Source organism: Diorhabda carinulata, chromosome 10 (genome assembly GCF_026250575.1).
Source record: "Diorhabda carinulata isolate Delta chromosome 10, icDioCari1.1, whole genome shotgun sequence".
Classification (NCBI taxonomy): domain Eukaryota; kingdom Metazoa; phylum Arthropoda; class Insecta; order Coleoptera; family Chrysomelidae; genus Diorhabda; species Diorhabda carinulata.
Window position 1 is genome coordinate 8,579,232 of NC_079469.1, and position 23,220 is coordinate 8,602,451.

The window sequence follows — 23,220 nt, forward strand, 5'->3', positions numbered from 1 at the left end:
CTCCATACACTATGGAAGACTGCGAGTGTTTTCTGTTTCTTTCCAAACTCCATCATTTCTACTAGTCTTTCTCATTGAAATTGGGGTGTTCGTTTTTTTTCTTTGAATAGAAACATATACGGAATCATTTCTAATAGTATTTCTCCTCCAAAAAGCGGTGGTCTTTCTTTTTTCATACAGGAACACGACCGTCACCATGAAGTGTTATGGGTAACACAGCTCAACCGCGTCGTTCAGACTTGGTTTCAACCCGGGCAGTCGCACCTGAGCTCTTACTCCATACACTATGGGAGACTGCGAGTGTTTTCTGTTTCTTTCCAAACTCCATCATTTCTACTGGTCTTTCTCATTGAAATTGGGGTGGTCGTTTTTTTTCTTTGAATAGAAACATATACGGAATCATTTCTAATAGTATTTCTCCTCCAAAAAGCGGTGGTCTTTCTTTTTTCTTACAGGAACACGACCGTCACCATGAAGTGTTATGGGTAACATAGCTCAACCGCGTCGTTCAGACTTGGTTTCAACCCGGGCAGTCGCACCTGAGCTCTTACTCCATACACTATGGGAGACTGCGAGTGTTTTCTGTTTCTTTCCAAACTCCATCATTTCTACTGGTCTTTCTCATTGAAATTGGGGTGGTCGTTTTTTTTCTTTGAATAGAAACATATACGGAATCATTTCTAATAGTATTTCTCCTCCAAAAAGCGGTGGTCTTTCTTTTTTCTTACAGGAACACGACCGTCACCATGAAGTGTTATGGGTAACATAGCTCAACCGCGTCGTTCAGACTTGGTTTCAACCCGGGCAGTCGCACCTGAGCTCTTACTCCATACACTATGGAAGACTGCGAGTGTTTTCTGTTTCTTTCCAAACTCCATCATTTCTACTAGTCTTTCTCATTGAAATTGGGGTGTTCGTTTTTTTTCTTTGAATAGAAACATATACGGAATCATTTCTAATAGTATTTCTTCTCCAAAAAGCGGTGGTCTTTCTTTTTTCATACAGGAACACGACCGTCACCATGAAGTGTTATGGGTAACACAGCTCAACCGCGTCGTTCAGACTTGGTTTCAACCCGGGCAGTCGCACCTGAGCTCTTACTCCATACACTATGGAAGACTGCGAGTGTTTTCTGTTTCTTTCCAAACTCCATCATTTCTACTAGTCTTTCTCATTGAAATTGGGGTGTTCGTTTTTTTTCTTTGAATAGAAACATATACGGAATCATTTCTAATAGTATTTCTTCTCCAAAAAGCGGTGGTCTTTCTTTTTTCTTACAGGAACACGACCGTCACCATGAAGTGTTATGGGTAACATAGCTCAACCGCGTCGTTCAGACTTGGTTTCAACCCGGGCAGTCGCACCTGAGCTCTTACTCCATACACTATGGAAGACTGCGAGTGTTTTCTGTTTCTTTCCAAACTCCATCATTTCTACTAGTCTTTCTCATTGAAATTGGGGTGTTCGTTTTTTTCTTTGAATAGAAACATATACGGAATCATTTCTAATAGTATTTCTCCTCCAAAAAGCGGTGTTCTTTCTTTTTTCGTACAGAAACACGACCGTCACCATGAAGTGTTATGGGTAACATAGCTCAACCGCGTCGTTCAGACTTGGTTTCAACCCGGGCAGTCGCACCTGAGCTCTTACTCCATACACTATGGAAGACTGCGAGTGTTTTCTGTTTCTTTCCAAACTCCATCATTTCTAATGGTCTTTCTCATCCAAATAGCGGTGGTCGTTCTTTTTCTTTAACAGAAACATACACGGAATCATTTCTATCCGTTATCCTGAGCCAGAAAGAAGGGGTTGTTTTTTTTGAACTGCATCATCAACGGAATCACACTGTAGAAGACCGAGAGTGTTCCTTGATTGTTTACAAAATTTTCCTTCATTTCTACCCGTATTCTATTCCCTACGTATTTCTGCATAAAAATAAAAATCGGATTCGATGTCATGACAGTTAATTCATTATTTAGTAACGAACAGGACTCCAGTAGATCGTGGAATAGGCCTACAGGGGAAACCACGTTAAAAAAAACGCGCCGAGTATACTACCTCATTGGTGGTGCGGAAATGTATACATAAAAAACCTTTTCATCAACATTATATCATTCATGGACATCTTATAAGACTATCTTGAAGATTGAGGTTAGGTGAATGAAAAGATATGCATATTTTGAAAAAAAATTTATTCATAAAAAACATCTTTAATTATCACTAATCGATATTCAAATCGTCTTTACAATCAATATATGAATACATAATCTAATTTGTAATTTTCACATAGGAAATATCTGCAACCAAGTAACAGCTAGAAAACGTACCATCCCATCCATATATCCTATATTTCGTTCAAATATTAACTAACAGGAGGTTGCTTTTTGTTTCATTTTAAAGTCCGCTTAACCACCTTTATGTACCAGAAACTTGAACCTTTTTTGTAGTAGTTCACGAGTAATATTGTGAAAATTGTTACCAAGTGTTAGATAAAATAAATCCTGATGGTGTACAGAAACTGTACAGGGAGAAATAGGAGTTGTAACCCAATGATTCTACTGTGGATATGCAAGGCAATTGTTAGACCAATAATGACATAGGTACCGGACAATGGTTTGGGGAACTAGAACCAGTCTAAATACCACGAGGAACAATTTCTCGAAGGTTCAAAAATTGGCTTGCACATAGTACTGGAGAGTTTGGCAGAAATAACATCATTCAGAATGTTTAGATACAAAATCACCAAACAAAAACCGCCCATGAAAAACGAGAAATGAACAGAAATATCATCAAATGGTACATAGATTCTAATAAAGCAGCACACAGAACTGGAATAGGAGTGTACGAGCCCAGAACAAAACAGTCTGGAAGCCTGGGCGACATACCAAATATTTTTCAAGTAGAAATTTATGCAATTGAAAAATATGTTTCATAAAATCCAAACTAAATTGAGAACGGAGTGTAGGGAACAAAATAGCTGACAGATCAGTTAAAGTAGAGGCAGACAAACTTTTCATTGGACTTGAACCCTTGCGTGGTATCAGCTACAAAAGAATAGAGAAAACATTGGAAAAAAAAGTAGAAAAGAGTAAAACCAGCTACTGGGAAACCTCCAGGCGTTGAGATAGGCAAAGACACTTCTGGAAAGCTATAACCAGAAAAGATGTACTAACAGTCTCGGGAGTCTTATTGGGGCACTGTCACTCCAATGGGCATTTTAAGATGCTAGATTTGGCAGGTAATACGATGTGCAGATACTGTTGCGCATAGAACGATACCTCATTCTCTTGAAATGTGAGAAGTGAACAGAAGATGAAGATCTGTCATCCCACATTCTGAACTTTCTAGGAGGAGTAGGATTAACAGATCAGTTGTAAATACTGGGTTCTTCATTATCGCAGCAAGAAAGGGGGCTCAATAGATCCTTTGAGAAGATTTGTGCATTTAATATCCAACAAAATTATAAAAAAAAATTCATAAGATTATTATTTCCCTGAAGCACTCCAAAAAAAAAATAGAAACGCAGTTGAGACTAATGGTTAGTAGTGCTCCATGTACCCAACCTTTCAAACTTCTTTCAACATGTCTACTCCAAGTGTTTGATTCATTATATAAAATGAAACCTTCAGCCATCAATGGAATATACTGAAATAACGAAAATTTGTTTTTTTTGAATAAACAAAAAATGATTTCTGGAACTCTTTAAAGAGTCCGAACTAATTTGAAATCAGTTGATTAAAAATATACATTCTAAACGAAAGAAATAAGATTTTCAGATATGGTATAAATTACTAATTCAAAGAAGAAAAACATTTGATCATAATATAATATATAATTTTTTAAAGAAAGATGAAAATTATGGAAGAAACTAATTTTAATTCTGAAGAGACCTAAAATTAAGAACATTTAGAAGCATAAACCTAATAACTTGACTTACCTGTTTTATACTGAATTTTCCCTCCAATCAACCCTCTCCCGCGAAAATTAATTCCAACGGGAAAACCTCCTTGGCGGAAATCTTCAAATATTTTCGCCATCGTCAATACGAAAAAGGCAAACATATTCGAATTCATTTTAGAACTTAATTCAAAATATCCATCTAAAAAGGTAAAATAATGGAGAGTTACCATGTTCAGATACTTTAATAATTAGGAATAGTAATAGGGTAGAATTTGATGTATTAAAACACCGCTACTTGCAGGTGCATCCTGGCTTTTCATTGCATCCAACATATTATGACCAATGTTCATTTCTTGGTACATCGGTTAATTCACAATCCTCACGAATAGTCTGTTCAAAAATAAAAATCGATGGGTTTTAGGATTTTTTATTAAAGTTACCGGTTTACGAAATAACGAATTTATTCCTTTCATTTGCACCACACTGTATTGTTACGAACTAGCTTCAAAATGGGTCATAGGGCCAATCCTGTCCAGCTAAAAGGGATTTTCAAAATTCGGCGAATTAGCACGGCGTCTGTTTTTTATAAATAGGGACGCGCCTTTGATGTTTCCTTTTAGAACTTTTTATTATAGAAGGCTGTTATTTAAGTATTTCTTTTAAGTAATTTCTAGGAAAGTCTATTTATTTATCTGTTTCTTTTTGTTCTAGGTATATAAATTTATTTAGGTATATAAATGATTTGTGTAAACACAGTAAGTTAAGATTTAAATAAATGACAACAACGAATTAGTAAAAGTAATCACAGTAATTATTTAAGTGAAATTTATAAGTTAAGTGTATTGTATAGATTTTAAATATATTAAGTAGAGACAGTGTTTATTAATTCACCCCACAAATAGAAATAGTGTGTATAAATACGAAAAACGTTACATTGTATTCGAAGTTATAATATGACACATTGCCATGGAAACGATAATTCAAACATATGTCGAAGTTCCATGAATATAGTGCCATAATATGTATAATTTTAAAGATAGAATTACAAAATACACAGGAAATTATAAAACTCCAGATGATATAAACAATTTAAAAATAAGGTAAAGTGTAATTAGTATTGTTAGAGTTATGATACGAAACCTTACAAATTCGATTTTTTTTCATTATCTTTAACCAGAAGTTGATTAAAATGAACATATAAACTTTATTAGGATCAGACTGAAACAAGAGATTTTTGAAGATACCGCTGATAAAAACGTTGATTGGTATGTTAAAGAATTTCTTTGGCAAGATAAGTACTTCAGTAAATGTGAACAAGAATTTTATCAGGATCTGAGAAATTGTGATACAGATTTGAGCAGGATTTACAATGAAAAGATTGTTACTAGGGAAACAAACGACGATTCCATATTTTTCACTCGCACTAACGAGGATGAATTTGATGGGGATAAGGTAAACATTAAAATGAAAATATATACATACAGTGGGTAGCTACAAAAAATTATGGGACATTAATATATCGTCGTATAAAGTTTTCTTAAAAAAACATAATGCGTATAGGCTTATATAATAATGTGAGCCAAACATTTTCTTGAATATTTGAAATTAATAAAATCTAAGCATAACAACAAAAAGACCATCAAAATTTTTTTATTTCTATTGGAAAGAAAAAAAGTCTTTTCTATATATCTTGACTAAACTGATTGATGCACTTGCACCTTCGTTGCTATTTTTATTGCATATAAGTTGGACGAAATTTAGTTATATACTTTTGAATCATAGTTCCTCCAATATCAATTACAGATATAAAAACCTTTGCCGCCAATTTTGTTTGATATATCTACCATAGGCGTAGATACCTCATTTTATAAATTTATTATTTTCATAAATACTTTTAAAAATATGTATATTTTATGCGAGAAACTATTCGTTAAAAGGCAATCGAATCATTATAAATTTGGACGGCATTATACGCCGTTATTTAGACAGATTCACTTAACTGCAGTCCTACCTGAAACTTGGAAAAAAATCATTATTATACTTCTAACTGAATATTAAATTATTAAACGTGAATAGACGAGTAAAATGTACCTGCCTGTAAAAGAGTTTGGTTTAAAAAGGGTACCAGACGTGAACTGAGCCCTTTTTGTACCCCATTTGTCTATTAAAACTTCTGTAGTCTTTTATCTGACGCAAATAATATTTTTTGTGTTTAAAACCACATGCTGACAAAACTTGACGCAATGTTTCTGTACTGGTATAATTGTATTGCTGAATATTTTTCTTTTTTAAACATTCAAATATATTTAAAATAACTTGCTGTGTTTGTATATCTAAATATTTATTAATCAATTCATACCTGTCTTTATTCTCACCACACTGTGCAATTTCCTTGTCTTCATTCCCCCATGGTTTAAAAAATGTTATATTCCTATTTATTGAAAGAAATTTATGAATTAAATTAATCTGACCAAGCCACGTCACTGCTTATCGCAGACTGTTTAGCAAGAATATTTCAAACAAATTGTGTACATACGCCTTTCGATAGCTTCGACCAATAGAAATGCATTTATGTTTAAGATTATATGTTTTCATTGGTAAACAGTGGAAATGATGAGTCCACGTGGACTGACGGTTTGTTAGATGTTTACCAAATTTTAAACGGGGAGTATACATTTTTCATTTCTTAATTTGGTATTAGTGCCATGCGTATTTATGCAATATTGATTGTTCCTCGCATAACTGTCTTCTGCAATTGATATTGGAAGAACTATAACAACTAACCAATTGTCACTCATATCAGTTGGAGGGCCATTAGACAAGAAAAGAAGGATGTCTTTTCGATAAATCTTGATCAGAAGCATACGTAGATAAAACTTACCTATTTACTTTTTAAATAAGAACTAACCAATTGTCACTCAGAGAATCTAATCGATCAGGGCACTATTGGACAAGGAAAGATGAAAGTTTTTTTTCTTGTCTAAGTGGGTACATTTGAAAAACTATTTGTTTTCATGTAAACTTCGTGTTGTTGGACGCTTCCACAAGCTGAATTTTTATTATTTTTATTTAGGGAAAATGGGACAAAACGGATTTGGAAACATTATTAGAAAAAGTGGATTTGAACAAGGAACATAAACCTATTTATAATCATAATTTCGAGGATTCCGTAATAAATTCCATAGAGAACAAAGTTATACCAAACATCGTAGAAAAAATGTATATTCTTGCAGATTTGGGGTACGTTTTTCGATTACTTGTATTATAGTGAGCAGTTTCATATTTTTAATAATATTAATTAATTTTTTACTGACAGTCTAATTTATATGACTTGAATGCGTTAAAATTTCCTTTGAACTAACTTCATCCGAGAATATACCGGAAAAAACTTTTCTTCTAGAGAATATTCGATGGTGATGATGAATGATGAAACATTGTTTTTGTAGGGTTTTGAAGAGTGATTTTTAGGTCAATAATACGTTTCATGCTTTCAATTCGTTCCTAAGCAACCGATTTATTGATAATTGATTTAATTATTTCATATTGATAACACTGTTAATTTATGATCTATATTATAGAGAATACATCGACGATATATGGATAAAAAACGAATTCATATTATGTACATTGAAATATGAAAAAGTTTCCAAGACTTTTTCAATTTATCCAGATTTTACTACTACAAAACCGTATATTTTAAGAATACAGGGGGAATGCTTGAAATACGTTCACTACTTTATTGAAAATGCATCTGCAAGTATTCAAACAGTTGAGGAATTTAATGAAATGAATATAATGACAAAGGTAAGTTTATATTCTTGTAAATGTCATTGAGAGTATCATAATAGCAGTTTTTTGTGACCATAAAAAATGATTTTTTAAGAGGTATAGGATTTGATTTTCAAAAAAAACACAAAAAATTTGAAAAAAATGATGAAATCTTTATTAGAATGGATAGAACGATCAGTATAATTTGATGTTTGAAGATGATTTCATGCAAATGTTGGCCGCGACTCCGCTTTAGATAGCCCATGCACAAGGTCCAATTTTATCACGCTCTCTCCAACATATTGGCCGTTATTTCACGAATAAATGCTTCAATATTGGCTTCCAGCGCGTCAATCGTTGCTGGTTTATCAGATGAAAAGAGATTGTCATATCCGCCTAGGTCGAGAAAAACTACATATGGATATTTATTGGAAGACAATGCGCAGGAAATTTCTGACCACATAAGGATATGTTTGTCGATGATGCTTCTTCACTTTCTAAAACCTTGTTGGAGCGAGTGAATTTTTTGAAAATCTTCAAGAAGCCATTTGAGTCGGTTTTTAATCATGTATTCAATTCAAGGACATTCGATATTCAGATTCTATTTTGACTAAAATTGTCATTACAAATGTTAAAATTGTGAGATCTTCACAGGGGTAGTCATGATTAAAATCAAAGAACAACTTTGTATTAATCGAAACTATAAATCTCCTTAAAGTTTGTGATTGAATAAACCTTGTTTATTTATTTTTCATACACCAATTATGTTGATTTGTAGGTTGCCGAAAAGAAGAATTTTCTAATAAAAGAACTAACTGGGGATGAATTCTTCGTTCCTCCAAAGAACAAACTCTTCGTTTATTTGTTTATCGATATTTTATCAGCCCAAGGTTTCGAATACAACAACTTGTATTTACAATATTTCGTCGATCTTCCTGAATATTGGACTTGCGATGATTTAGTTAATCTCGAAGGAGTCACACAAACAGGTCATTGGACAAATGGAGAAGGATTAGTACATTTTGGACATAACTTTGATTTAGTTTTGGAATACGATATTCAGTCCTTATCAGAAATGAGTAAGAAATTAATATCGAAAACTGAAACTAGTTTGATAGAAATGTATTACATGTTTTTTTTATTATTATAGTTATGTTTATGAAATAACTTTTTTACAAGAAAAAAACTTTTAAACATTTTGTCGGCTCAGTTAACTGTTGATCAGGTTAAGGTTGTCCAAGCATAGACTTTCTATATGTCTTCCTTTAGTAATGACGACGGAACGTCGATTTTTTGGTCAACTTGATCTTTCTATAATCTTTTTGCATATTACAGAAACCCCAAAGTCACCTTGTATATACTTCCAAATAATCTCGAAGGGATCTTTTGATCGTTACAGAACGGAAGGGTTAGCGTACCAAAACATTCCCGTTTCCAGACCAGGATGCTATTTATACAATTTATCTTGTTATCGATTCGATCCTGTGGGGTATTCGGAAAAATTGAGACGATTTTTCATTGGAGATGCGTACAACTACAAAGATCCTAGATGGATTGGAGTTCCAAAGGAGGAAGAGTGCGAGGTAGGATATTTTTTTCTTATGGTAACTCAAAAATGCGTTAAGGAATTTTATTGAAACTTTGTAGCATGCCAATCCGACGTTATGTTTTTCTTCAAATGTTTTCCATATTCTGCTGTTCCAAAGCGTTATTCTCGACACTGAAACGTCCTCTATTTACAAAACGCATACCAAAGGTTTAATTAAAAGTAAATTTTAGTAAATTTGTGGTGACTCTATTCTTTATATCGCTGGTAACATTATCTAATATCAACATTTTTCTTATCTTTTATCTAGAAAATTATTTTCGTATGATTATAATCTTTAAATATAACGATAAAGTTTATGCGTACAATCCACGAGTTCTTGGTATAATTTAGTAGGTGTTTGCAAAAATCTTTATGCACGAGTCAGTGACAAGCTTCACACAAAGTTTCAGATTCTACTTCGATCCATTTTATTACAGTAGAACCCTTACGACCAGTTAGCCAAGTTGTTTTGACAAATGTCTCAAATTGAGTGTAGCGCTGTGAAAAAGGATTAAGATCAACACAAATCAAAAACAGAATAAAGGCTCTTTATGATGGCTTGTGTCCATCATTTTCAACAATTAAAAATTGGTATAAGTTTCCATAACAAGTGTTCTAAGGATCCTACATCGAGATATAAAAAATAATACTGCAAGGAGGGTGCCTGAAATTCTCAACTCAGTGCAACAGCAGCGTTGACTAGAATGTTGTGAGCGATTTTTAGAGATTTGCCGCGAGGACCAAGAAAGTGTAATCTGATCAATTGTAACGGGTGATGAAACTATGACCCGACATCCATGGAGTAGAATCATATAGAACAGCTCGGGCCAAAAAAGGAAAGGTCATGAGAACCACCAAAAAAATTATGGCTATGCTTGCCTCATGACAATGCTCCAGTCCACACTGCTTTGGCAACTGGACTCGAATAACTTTTTTTATGGCTATTTTGCTAAGAAGATATAAAATCTTTGCTTTCTGTATAAAACAAAGGTTATGTTAAAAATTTTTGAACAAAACATACTTTTTACGCCAAACTATAAATGGAGAGAAAAAAGCAGTTTTCTATTTTTTTGGAAAGCTATCTATAAGAAGTGAAACTGCATCAGGTATTACATGATCTGCTACTTTAACCGAGAAAGTGGCAAAACATTTAAAAGAACTAACACCAACACATCTTGTACGGTTCTATATTCCCATTTTTACGATCTAAATATCTTTCATTTGTCAATCTTCTCTCTTCCACTACCTCTTAAAATAGTAAATGTACAACACCTCTTAATATATAATAAAATGAAACATAATGATGCATACGCTTTCTATAAAAAATGAATGGATATTAATTGATATAAACAAAAAACTCATTGATTAAAGGTAATTTTTAGAATGGAGTTTTCAATAAATTCAGCACTTATACAATTGGAACTGGACAACTCCAAGTACGATTGAACGTGCTTCATCAATCTCAAGCTTTTTTGAGAGAATTTAAGGAAAGAGATGTCAAAGAGAAATTTATTTACGAAAAATTAAATTCTTCTAGTCTAATTAAAAGTGTGAATCAAGTTTTAGTTGCATTTAAAAAAGCAAGACGAAAAATGTATGAGGTTAAAAAAGAATTATAACCATCAAAATTTATATGTTTTTTATTTTGAACAAAAATTTATCTGTTACTTTTCTCATTGCAGAAATAGAAGTACATTAAATAATTTGAGATAAGAGCTTATTCGTTTTATTTTTACCCTGCATTAACACATTCACTGCCGTTTATTGACGATATAAAGTTTTCATATAATGGGAGGTTAACAAGTTCTGATACACACAGCATTATTCAACGTTTAATATAAAATAAAAACTTCAATTTATTTATCCTAAGTTATAAGGTTAGGTTAGTTCTGATGCTATTCGTCTTCGTTTCGACTTTCAAATATTATTATTTAACAGTAGGTAAAACAGTTATATCGTATAACAAATGGGGATAGTTAATATTTACAACAATACTCCATTATATGAAGACGATAAATTTTGACAATTGACATTTGTAAATATAACCCAAGTTTTCAAATGTGCTTTCACTTTAAAATTTATTATTGTTGTGTTATAAATTTATTATAAAATCAAAAAACATGTCTAAAAAACGTTACAATTGGAAAGCAAGGCAAGTTGTAGATACTATTGTTGATAATTCATCGGCTAAAAAGGTAGTTGGTCAATCTATTTATTTCGTTGTAACTATTGAGTTCTCATTGCAGATTAAAGTAGATTTTGGATCTGAAGGAAAATACGACCGCAGTAACGAACTTGTTTTACCCTCAAAAAAGCGCAAAACTAAAATTAGAAAAGATAAAACAGTTCCCACAAGATTACTTTCTAAAAAACAGAAAAAACATTTACAGAAAATAGTAGAAAAATCTAATAAAAAAGTAAATGTGAGTAAAAGTTTTTTTAAATATAATTAAAGAGTACATTTTAAAATTTGCTAATTTATAGAGAATTCAATTGTTAAATGAACTTCAACAAGCCCAGGCGTCAACCGAAGAAATTTCTCAGTTAACATCCATAGCAACAATTCAAACAAAGGGTCTAAAACGATATTTTCAAGAGGAAATATTCCCAGATAAAGTTAAATCTAAATGTAAACCAGAAACAGTCAATGGTTGTGTTACAACAAATTCAATATCTGGTGCTAAAAGGAGGAAGTTGTTACAGAATGATGAAAAAAAGGAATCTAATGATCCAAATGTGGTGGGATTTGAAAGTAGCAGCTCAGAAATTAGTGATGATGAATCAGATGAAAAAACTGTTGATAAAGGAGAAGTAAAGACTGAACCTTGTTTAGAAAATGATACTCCAACAATAGAAATTGAAAATACACAAGAATTTAAAGATGTGGAGAAAGAAGAAGCACCTGTGAAAGTAGATGATAACAAGAATAATCAAAAAGAGAAATTGGTTGATACAAAGGAAAAAGTACCAATACCCAGGAAACCAGCAGTGTATGTTGATGTAATAAGAAATGAAGATATTCAAGCTGCAAGATTGAAATTGCCAATTTTAGCAGAAGAACAACAAATTATGGAAATAATTAATGAACATCCTATAATTATTTTAGCCGGAGAAACAGGAAGTGGTAAAACTACTCAGGTAAGTTATTTCTATAATTTTCTCAATTTTTTACTTCTTAGACCTTTTTATATGTTTTCTTGATAATTTATCTTGATTTTATTTTAAACTGTTATTTGTATATAAAATATTTAGTCAAAGATAAATGATTGAATAAAAAGATATGCAGTAATTTCTATATGAAAAAACATTTGCAGCTAATTGGACAAAATTATTGATTTCTTTTCATCCTAATAACGAAATTAATATTGGTGAAAGTATTTTGAGTTACTACTCATTTCACTACACTAAGCTTCTAACTTTCACTACCATTTATTTTTTGTCAAAAATTAATCCTAAATAAAACTTTAAATTATCGATTATTGGTGATGTTAAGTGGCATGGTTACAGTAGATAAGCAAACTCCATGGGAAATCCATAAAAATGTTTAAAATATAACTTTTTTATTTTCATTTTTTTTTAGTTTAAAGGACACTCTGTATAATCCTTGAAACTAAGTTAACACCCGTTTTTTACCTGTGAACCTTTATCATGCTCTGCTCCAATACTTTCAATTAGTATTCACACCAGGGCTGAAGGTTTTGTCTTCTTCATTCTTCTCTCGATGTTGACATTGTGTCTCCTGCCTTTGTGCTTTGGCGTACATTTCTTAATTTTTTTCTTAACTGTTGAGGTCCCTATACAGATTTTGCACTTTGAATATAGTAATGAGCATCCACAATAGTACAAAATACTTTGTTTTAAAATTTTAGAATAGGTACAATGTTGGTTGATCTGACACAGCCTTGAACTGTTGTCTGTATGTCCAGATGGGTTTTCACCAGGTCTACAACACATACGAAATCGACTGAGACAGTTATAAAATTCAGAAAAAGTTATCTCTAGGTTTTATTGAAAAAAACTCATAGTGGATAATCCACAAAGCTAATAATTGAGAGTTTATAAATTCTGTATAGGTTCCACAATTTTTATTTGAAGCTGGATATGCTTTGAAGAAGCAAATTGCAATTACTGAACCTAGAAGAGTGGCAGCTATTTCAATGTCTAACAGAGTGGCAAAAGAAATGAATCTAAGCACAAAAGAAGTTAGCTACCTTATAAGATTTGAAGGCAACGTTACTGATGAAACAAAGATCAAATTTATGACTGATGGTGTGTTACTAAAGGAGATGCAAACGGATTTTTTGCTCACAAAATATTCTGTAGTAATTCTTGATGAAGCTCATGAAAGGTATCAGGTACAAATTTTAAGTTAAATGATTGCATGAAGTATATGATTTTGTTAAATAAAAATCTGTCTTGATTATCTTTTACACATAAATTTACATCTTTTGAGGGTTTAATAATAAAATATTTGTTTTAGGTCTGTATATACAGATATATTGGTTGGCCTTTTGTCGAGAATAGTTCCTTTAAGGCATAAAAAAGGGGATCCACTAAAACTAATAATCATGTCGGCCACATTGCGCTTGGAAGATTTTACTAAAAATCAACGACTGTTTAAAGAAACACCGCCAGTAATTAAAGTTGAAGCCCGACAGTTTCCGGTTACATGCCATTTTAATAAAAGAACACATGAGAACTATTTGAAAGAAGCATTCAATAAAGCTGTTAAGATCAATACTAAATTACCCGAAGGAGGGATATTAATATTTGTGACAGGTTAGTAAATTACCAGAGATACATTTTTATATGAACTCAATTTATTAGTATAAAATTATCTATAAATAGGATTGTTCTCAAACAATAATCATAGTAAAGAAACTGTTAAAATAATCATTTAAGGTCAGCAAGAAGTTAATTCTTTGGTGAGAAAGTTGAGGAAAGCTTTTCCATTGAGACATAAAGAGAAAATCCTTGAGAAAAATGAGAAGCTCAAAAGTTCAGCAGGCGAAGATGATCTAAGTGATAATGAACACATTGAATTAGGTAGTATAAATGTAGTAGAGTAGTGTAGTAGAGTAGATAACTAGAAAATAATTAGTCAAAGAATATTGCATATTTCCAGTTTTATGTCATAGAATGAGATAATTTACATCTACCGCAATAAAATTCTGGATCAACAATAGTAAAATTATATAAACAGATTTTAATTGACATAAGAAGTTGAAGTGAATGAATTGATAGAAAGATCTTAAGTTTTTCTTCACACAATCTATCCTCTGCACCCTCTGTCTGTATCTGCTCCCGTTGTTGCCAGAGCATCAAATACGATTTTATTTGTTCTCTCAACCTGGTCATTTCCATGAGGTAGGCCTACAGCTATGTTGAATAGTTTAATACCCTTCTGGTGTAGAAAACTTTTAAAATCATTAGATACAAATTCTTTACCTGCATCTGCTATTACTCTTTTAGGATTACCAAAGATAGTGAATATTTCATTTAGTACTTCTAACACTCCCATGCTCAAATCACAAAATACTCTCCAGGTTCTCTTTGGCACCTATTATAAATTAAATTATGAACTTTTCCAGTTGTATTTAGAATACTTTACAAAAATTAATTTCTAGATTTGGTTTAGAAATTCGGGAAACTTCTATATGTAATATTTTTTTTATAACTTAAAAGAGAGATACAAAATCTTTGAAGGGGATATATTTTCAAATATCCATAAAACCATTTCAAATGGATTTTATTAATTTTTAATTATTTGATTACATTACCTTGCAAATTCTGTTAAAAAAATGTGCTTAAGTATCACTATTACCGATATATGTGAACTTAAAGGTGTACATATGGATTTTACTGTGATCTGTGATGGAAAGCGGTAATATTATTACAATTTTCAAATTGGAAATTCAAATAATTGGAAATTTGAAAAATTGTAATGATCACTATCCCTCCAAAACTATTCATATGGAGTATGACTTGAAATCGATTATCCCAATGGCATATTTTTAATTAATATTTGATTACATCGTCAATTATTCTTCAGGTATGAAAAGAGCTCTAAATAAAAAGAAAAAAATAAAAATCATCCCAGAAATTAATTTAGACGATTATAGTATACCTGGAGATAACGAAATTATGTCTGATGAAGAATTTTCTGACATTGAAGATGACGACGATGATGATATTGATGTAACAACGATAACAAACGCTCAGCCTTTATGGACAATCCCTCTCTATTCGCTCCTTCCATCCTATAAACAACAAAAGGTTTGTAACATCATCTAACAATTATTAAATTTAATGATTTGTTTGTAACATATTTTTGATGGAATATTAGTAGTTTTTAATTTAAAAGTTCATTTCAGGTTTTTGATGATCCTCCACCTGGATGTAGGCTCTGTGTCGTTAGTACAAATGTCGCAGAAACATCTCTAACTATTCCGAATATAAAATATGTGATAGATACGGGAAAAACAAAAGTCAAATTGTATGATAAAGTTACTGGCGTAACAAGTTATGTTGTTACTTGGACTAGCAAAGCATCTTCAAATCAAAGAGCTGGGAGAGCAGGAAGATTAGGCCCCGGACATTGTTACAGGTACAAGAAAAAAAAATGATTTTTGAATGCCATATTTGTATTATTAAAAATAAATATAAAGCAAAATCAAAATTACATTGATAAAATAAATATTGTAAATAAGGTTAATAAATTGGTTAGGTTGCTTGTTTTTCCCCTGTAACTTGACTTTCTCCTTTATAACAAAATTATCGGATCTTCGGGAGCGTTCTAGACTGTATTTAAGACTTACGAAAATAATCGAAAGAGAATTGGATTGACTATAATAGCAGAGCAGAGACATAACATGAGAGATTGAATTTAAAATGAAAAATGTCAGGATTCTCAGTAAAAAGTTGTGAAACTGATAAACTGATAAATGATAAAATTATTTGAATTTCCATACCAATTTATACCATGTGAGTCATGATAGTATGACAATTCTGTCCCTATTAAATCAACTTTTGCTTTCTATGAACAGTTGGTATATTTATATTAATTATAGTTCTGTTTCTGATTGTTACTTCTATCAATTTATTATTTACTAACAACACCACTTGTTAGTAGGGTTTCCTGGAACAGTTGGTGACATTCATACTGAACACACTATAGTTTATATTACCACTGCAGCAACACTTACAAATTACACTGCCTGACACTAAACGGCCTTAACATCAGTCCCTGAAGTAAATTGGTTATCGAAACATGCGTCAGACAGTGTAATTGTGAGTATTCATATAGGGAAAGTGCAAATATTGTGCTCAGTATGAATCATTTTTAGTTCCACTGCTTGTGTTTTTATCCAAGATTTCACAAATATTGATAGAATACGATAAAAAACTACTTAAAACTAAATAATTCACAAAATACTACTAAAAAACAGTAATATTTACAAAATACTACAAAAATACAAAAATCTACTAAAACCCCCAAAATTTCACAAAAAAACTGCTAAAAGGTCGCCGCGTAAGAGAAAATGAAAGAAATGAGCTTTGAAATCTTCTGCGCGCCCTCTAGCGGCTTAACTATGCAACGTCCGACAAAATGTTCAAAGACAAAGTTGCAGAAAATTTAATTATCTACAAAAACGGCGATTTTTGAGTGGATTAAAAGGTGGAACACGCTTTAAGGGGTAGTAATTTTTTAGTTTTCAAAGAATAAGTATAATGTTTTTATATTCATAATAGAATTATTGAAAACTGTATTTCTAATCTTTCAATGATCGACAATTTACATGGTTCTCCTCCAGTTCTTGTCACTATCAAAACTTCTTCTGCTCTCAATAACTCCAGTGTCCGATATTAACCTTTAACCTGTATATTGTAAACAATAAAAACTAATTTTTATCATTTCAAGCTTCTTTACAGATTAAACAAATCAATGTTTGTTGATATTATAAATTTTACATTCATACATCTTAATACTATTTTGTTTTCTTTTAGATTGTATTCTAGTGCAGTTTTTAATGACGAATTTCAAGACTTTTCTGTACCCGAAATTCAACAAAAACCAGTGGATGACTTGTATCTACAAATGAAATGTATGAACATAGACAAAGTAGTTAATTTTCCCTTTCCTACAGCTCCCGATTTATTGCAATTGAAAACAGCAGAATTTAGGTTAGAGACGTTAGGAGCTCTTAAAAAAGGACAAGTTACTCCTCTAGGTAGAGCCATTTCAAAATTTCCGGTATTGCCAAGGTTTGGAAAAATGTTGGCACTGAGCCACCAGCAAGATTTATTGCCTTACACCATATGTATGGTTGCAGCCCTTTCTGTACAGGAGGTATTATTAGAAGTAAGTCGGAACTTTTCTTTTTCTGAGCATAAGTAAATTTTATTATAATTTAATTATACTACTGATTTTTTTTTTATTTTAACCATTTCTTAAGAAAGTGGTAGTTTTACTTCATTTTAACGTAAAAAAAAATATAAATTTTTTTGATTACCTGTCTATATATGACATGTTCTTTTAGCAGGAAAGTAGTAAAATACAATTCTATCTTTGGGTGTAATTAATTTTCTTGTATAATAAAACGAGAACCACGTATCCCTCGCCTACCTCAAAAAGAAAATTTTCTACCCAGCTCCATTACTAATTATACTCAACACATTTTTTAATATACGAGGTGCGGTTGAAAAACTATCGCCTTGGGCAGCTATATACCGGTAAAAACGTTGTTTCGACACTTGGTGTTAGCCGTATGGATTTGAAGTTGTGGAAATGTAGGGATAGATGATACTAGATCGCCCGCAGTGCTGCCAGGCTCGTTATCATTCTCACATACCTTGTATCTAGTCAAAATCCGGTAGGCGAAGAGTTTCAATTTAATTATATATATCTTAATCTGAAATCGAGTAAGTTTTCAGAATCTCAAGGTAAATGGAGTTGTTAAAAATCTCGAATTTCTTAAAATAATTATTTTATTTATTAAGTGATTTACGTTATTTATTATATACAATTAAGTTGGAATTTCTGAAACCGTTGGTGATCTTAATACTAAACACCCTGTTTACACTACCACTACACCAACAGTCACAAATTACTCTGTCTGACGCGCGTTTCGATAACCAAGTCTTCAGTGTCTGAAGGTAAACATTTTATCTTCAGTATCTGAAGACAATAACTTGGTTGTATTGGTAGTGTAAGCAGTGTGTTCATTATTATATATAATGTTGATTTGAAGTTCCAAAATAACTACGAGGTATTATAAATTTTAAAATAAATGTGCATCGGTTAGTTTTTGTTGTCTTGATGGAATAGTATCCGAAATGTTGTTAGGTACCAATCATGCAAATTAGCCCCGAGGAAAGGAAAGAAATTCGCCAGAAATGGGCTGCGACTCGTCTAAAATGGGCAGGACAAGGGAACTCTCTCCTTCTTGGTGATAACATGGTTTTGCTTCGAGCCGTAGGAGCTGCCGAATATGCTAACAGTGAAGGAAAACTTGAAAAATTCTGTACAGAAAATGGTTTGAGACACAAGGCGATAGTAGAAATTAGAAAATTACGAATTCAACTCACGAATGAAATTAAAAAGAATGTTCCAGATGCGGATGTGAGTGTTGACCCGAAATTGAAACCACCTACAGATTTGCAAGCTAAACTTTTAAGGTAATATCCTTTGGGTTTTTAATTTTTTAATGATATACAATACTTTTTGGTTTTTGGAATTTTTAATTTATTTAACTTTTTTTATTTATAATGGTATTGTTCTGTTTTTAGACAAATTTTGCTCGCTGGTTTAGGAGATCAAGTTGCAAAAAAAGTCTCAATAGAAGAAGTGAAAGAAGGCGAAGATAAATCAAAATTTAAATATGCCTATCATGCTAATAATATGGAAGAACCGGTATTCTTGCATCAAGGATCCGTTCTAAAGAAAACTTTACCAGAATTCGTTATTTATCAAGAAATATATGAAACCAATAAAATGTATATGAGAGGTGTAACAGCAATTGAACCAGAGTGGTTAGCCACTTACGTACCTAGTTTATGCAATTTATCTGAACCTTTAATGAATCCCGAACCAAGGTATAATCCGGCCACGGGTGAGTTTATACAATATATTAATAGACAAATGTTACTACAAAAAATTGCTACAGCTACAGGACAATCCAGAACATGGCCGCTGGACAATAAACAACTTGTTTAATGTTATTGTGACCACTGAGTTTTGCTACTTTATCAGTGTAATCGTGCGGTCTGTTGCCTTGCATTGCTTAATATTTATTTTCAAAAGACATTTGTTTTGATATAACGTGTTGTAACTTTTTGTGTTTATATTCCAAATCTATACCTCTAATCCCGGTAACCCAGATTTTAACGTAGTTTTATTAATGTTTGCCTGTAAGAATGAATTACTATGCATGGCTTCAGTCAAGTTATAATACTATAAAAAAGAAAGGGTGTGTTTTAATATACTGATACCTGATAAGTTAGTGAAAGAATCAGATATGCCTTCTGATGATAAATCTGTCTGCACTTTTGAGCATGGAAATTCTCCTGGTACATTTTCTGTACTTGTACATGGAGTTTCAGACTCTTCTTGTAAAACCTAAAGATATTCTTTTATGAAAAAATAATATTTAATTAAATTCTGCCCAATTATGGTTGAGACTACGAACAGAAAAGAAGCAGGCTTCATGAAACATCTTTCCCTGAAACCTTTTACAAAGACAGAATTATTGTATGAATATTCTTATTCTATCAACTACAAATGTGATATACTCTATGATGATTACATTTTGTGCATTAAAGTTTATCATGTTTTGTATCATTTAACATTTTTTCTTTTATCGTATCTTTTTGTCATGGATGAAGGTTTCACCTGTTTTATTATAGCCCATGTTTAAACTGAGAGCTCAATCAGGGTTTATCGTATCCTCCAGATGTACCCGTTTCCATCAAATATAAGAAGCATAGACTGGTCTACTGTTTATCTTGACGTAATAGCAGTAAATTGAAAAAAAAAACTGACATAACACCTTTCAGATCTAAATCTACACTTTATCACCTCGCATAGTAAATAACTTTCTGATTCAAATGAGATTGGCAGATTAAACACTAGTTAGATAAATGTATCGTCCATCAGCCATATTTGTTTTCGAGTGATAGCTATTTGAAAAGGTCTACATGATAGGTTGGTACTTTGATTGATTTAGGTTATTGTTTCTTAACTTGGTCTATGATTATGTAATTATGCAGTAATGGAAAATGATTGAATTCGAATCAGATTGGCTATAGAAGTAGCACATGACAAGGAAGGAAGTTGAGAGATAACATTTAGAAAAATGTCAACATTTTTAGCAAAAACTTGTCTAAATTTCTATCAAATCCTTTTCTGGTAATAAAAAATTTTAACATCTCATTTTGTTACTTCACTTCATCCCCTGATAATATCTGATAGACACAGATGGAAAGGTGAACCATTTCTCACCAATAAAGAGTTCTTATTAAATTTATCGATATTTTTGTGAAAATATTACAAATTTTATTTGCACATGTGAAATTTCATACAATTTTAGGTAAAGTACATTGTACTGTGAATGGTTCATTTGGACAACAAGCTTGGCAATTACCTAATATAGAAATAATTTATCCCAAATCGATAAACTGTTACAAATGGTTTGCAAAATTTTTACTCGAAGGAAAAGTATTTCCCAAATTGGAAAAATATGTGAAAATTCTTTTGAGCCAACCGAATATAATGATAAAAAGTTGGGCCAAATTGCAACCGAGGACTGAAACTATTTTAAAAGCTCTATTATCTAAGGACTGTTGTACAAAAAACAATTTGGAAGAAGCTTGGAAAGAAAATCCACAATGTAAGTATCCTCTTTTCATTACAACAATCTTATAAATTTTATTATTATGTTGATATTATTTTCTTTCCCTCTTCTTTTTTTAATCTATTTAGTTTCTTCTTGGTTTTTCTCTTCTTTTTTATCCATAGTTCTTCATCCAATATCATATATTATATTTTTCTGATTATTTTTATTATATTTATATATTTTCGTTTCTGCACCTTTGTTCTTCTGATTATTTTTTTTATTATCAATCTGAATTCATCACTAATTATTATAATTATTGTGATGTACAGAGGGCTATCGCAATAGAATTTGCAATTTGTTATTGTAAAGTGAGGTCTATAAAATTGTTATATTTGTTAATACTTTACATTATTCAATTAATTATGACATTTTGTTGTAGAATCCATATTCGTTAGGATTAAAATATCCGAAATTTGTGGAGAGGTTTATTTATCTTTGCCATTTTCTACTGACCACTGTTTTAAGAGAGTTCAGAAAATTCTGTTCTCTTTTCTCCTCCAACAAAATGCACTGCAACATGCTAAATATTTTCTTCCATGGCTCTAACAAAATGCACTGCAACATGCTCGATAATTTCTTCCATGGTTCCAACAAAATGCACTGCACATGCTCGATATTATCTTCCATGGCTTTAACAAAATGCACTGCAACTTGCTCGATATTTTCTTTCATGGCCTAGTTGATTTGATGGGAAATGATTTATATTTAAACTCATAATAAAAAATGTTGACATTTATACTTAAGATTACACTCGCCGATGAAGACAAGACAATAAAAACACAACAAAAGTAAAATTATTTATAGAATAAAAACATATAAACATTATTGATTTATTCCTTACAATTTCGTAAATGCCTATCAGGTACTGGAATTTTATCTAGATTTCTAATAAATTATATTGTTTTTAGTTTTGTTATCTGAATACACAAAATGGTTGCCAGAGTCGGCGCACGCTGAAGTTGGATTATTTTGGCCACCGCTAGAGAATAAAAAATCTTTATGAATATTATTCTAGTGTAAATAAATATAATTTTTACAAATCCTATTAGTTTACTTTTGATCATTATTATAACTTATATATGAGCAAACATACGACCTTGAATTATTTTCAATATTTGAACAAGTATTACTTTTGAGGAGGATTAAACTGCAGACCACGTTATCTGTGAGTACCCAGCACGATACAAACACTTGGACAAGCCTAATGATATTAAACAGTTCAAGTTAAAGCGCCTGATCGACTTCTCAAAAGACATCGGCCCTTGGTAATGTCCAGTGGAGAACGACGAGCATATGTACTTAACAGCCCTTGGCTGCTCACTGTTCTACTACAAAGGTCTACTTTGAAATCTTTCTATTGCTTGATACTACTTAGTTTGTGACCTTGTGTCTCCTCCCTATTGGAAACTCTTTCTCAATAAGTGGTAATCGGCATCAGACATAACAGATACTCAGATGAGGTCTGCAATTAATATTAATCTAGATACCTGCAACTTTTTAAAAAATCGGAATTCACCATAAAGAAAAGTGCGAAAAAGATGTTCCCTAAATTTCTAAGAGACAGACATTTTTACAGACAATACCAATGTCAAACACTGACATTATAACAAAAATCAAGATTGGCAGACTTAGATGGACAAAACATGTAGTACGCATCGACAACAGCGTGCACACAAAAAATAATATTAAGGCTATATCAACGGACAGTAGAAGCAGAGGGAGACCAAGGCTAATATGGAGAGACGGAGCCTCTAAAGATTGTTGCTGTAGACTTTATTGTCCTTACAAGAGAAAGGAAAGTTAGGGAAAGTCGAGGCCCCCTTGTAATGGGGATTTGTTATATAAATTTTGTAATCACTACAAACGGAAAGTAAACAATTATATTTAAAAAAATTAGCTTACCATAAAGTTGTACGAAAATATCACCACAAACTGATTTCGACAAGAATTTTATTGGTACTAATGAAGAATCTAGATATGAAGTTTTACATCATAAATCTGTTTGATTTGAAGTGTTGGTTCCATAAATCAAATTTTTTTAGTTTTGGCAGTGACTACAGAGATGCAATA

The 23,220-nt window shown here is 31.8% G+C and overlaps 2 protein-coding genes across 3 annotated transcripts; both read left to right on the forward strand.

Moving 5' to 3' along the window:
* The first annotated feature begins 4,896 nt into the window (after positions 1-4,896).
* Positions 4,897-10,888, forward strand: LOC130898607 (tectonic-like complex member MKS1). The gene is made up of 7 exons (XM_057808016.1): positions 4,897-5,000; positions 5,112-5,352; positions 6,974-7,140; positions 7,479-7,704; positions 8,447-8,747; positions 9,004-9,251; positions 10,639-10,888. Exons 1-7 carry the CDS (start codon positions 4,921-4,923, stop codon positions 10,873-10,875), a joined length of 1,500 nt encoding a protein of 499 aa, XP_057663999.1. The 5' UTR covers positions 4,897-4,920; the 3' UTR covers positions 10,876-10,888.
* A 415-nt stretch (positions 10,889-11,303) lies between these two features.
* LOC130898609 (probable ATP-dependent RNA helicase kurz) lies at positions 11,304-22,190 on the forward strand. 2 transcript variants are annotated; one of them, XM_057808017.1, is made up of 13 exons: positions 11,304-11,451; positions 11,503-11,679; positions 11,741-12,394; positions 13,330-13,604; positions 13,737-14,035; positions 14,159-14,302; positions 15,309-15,532; positions 15,631-15,863; positions 17,264-17,618; positions 18,603-18,934; positions 19,046-19,368; positions 20,845-21,144; positions 22,059-22,190. In XM_057808017.1, exons 1-13 carry the CDS (start codon positions 11,377-11,379, stop codon positions 22,151-22,153), a joined length of 3,486 nt encoding a protein of 1,161 aa, XP_057664000.1. In that variant the 5' UTR covers positions 11,304-11,376; the 3' UTR covers positions 22,154-22,190. The 2 variants fall into 2 exon arrangements, with proteins under 2 accessions (XP_057664000.1, XP_057664001.1); XM_057808018.1 differs by lacking the exon at positions 22,059-22,190 and adding an exon at positions 21,530-21,915 and having other exon boundaries at positions 11,310-11,451.
* Positions 22,191-23,220: the final 1,030 nt, after the last annotated feature.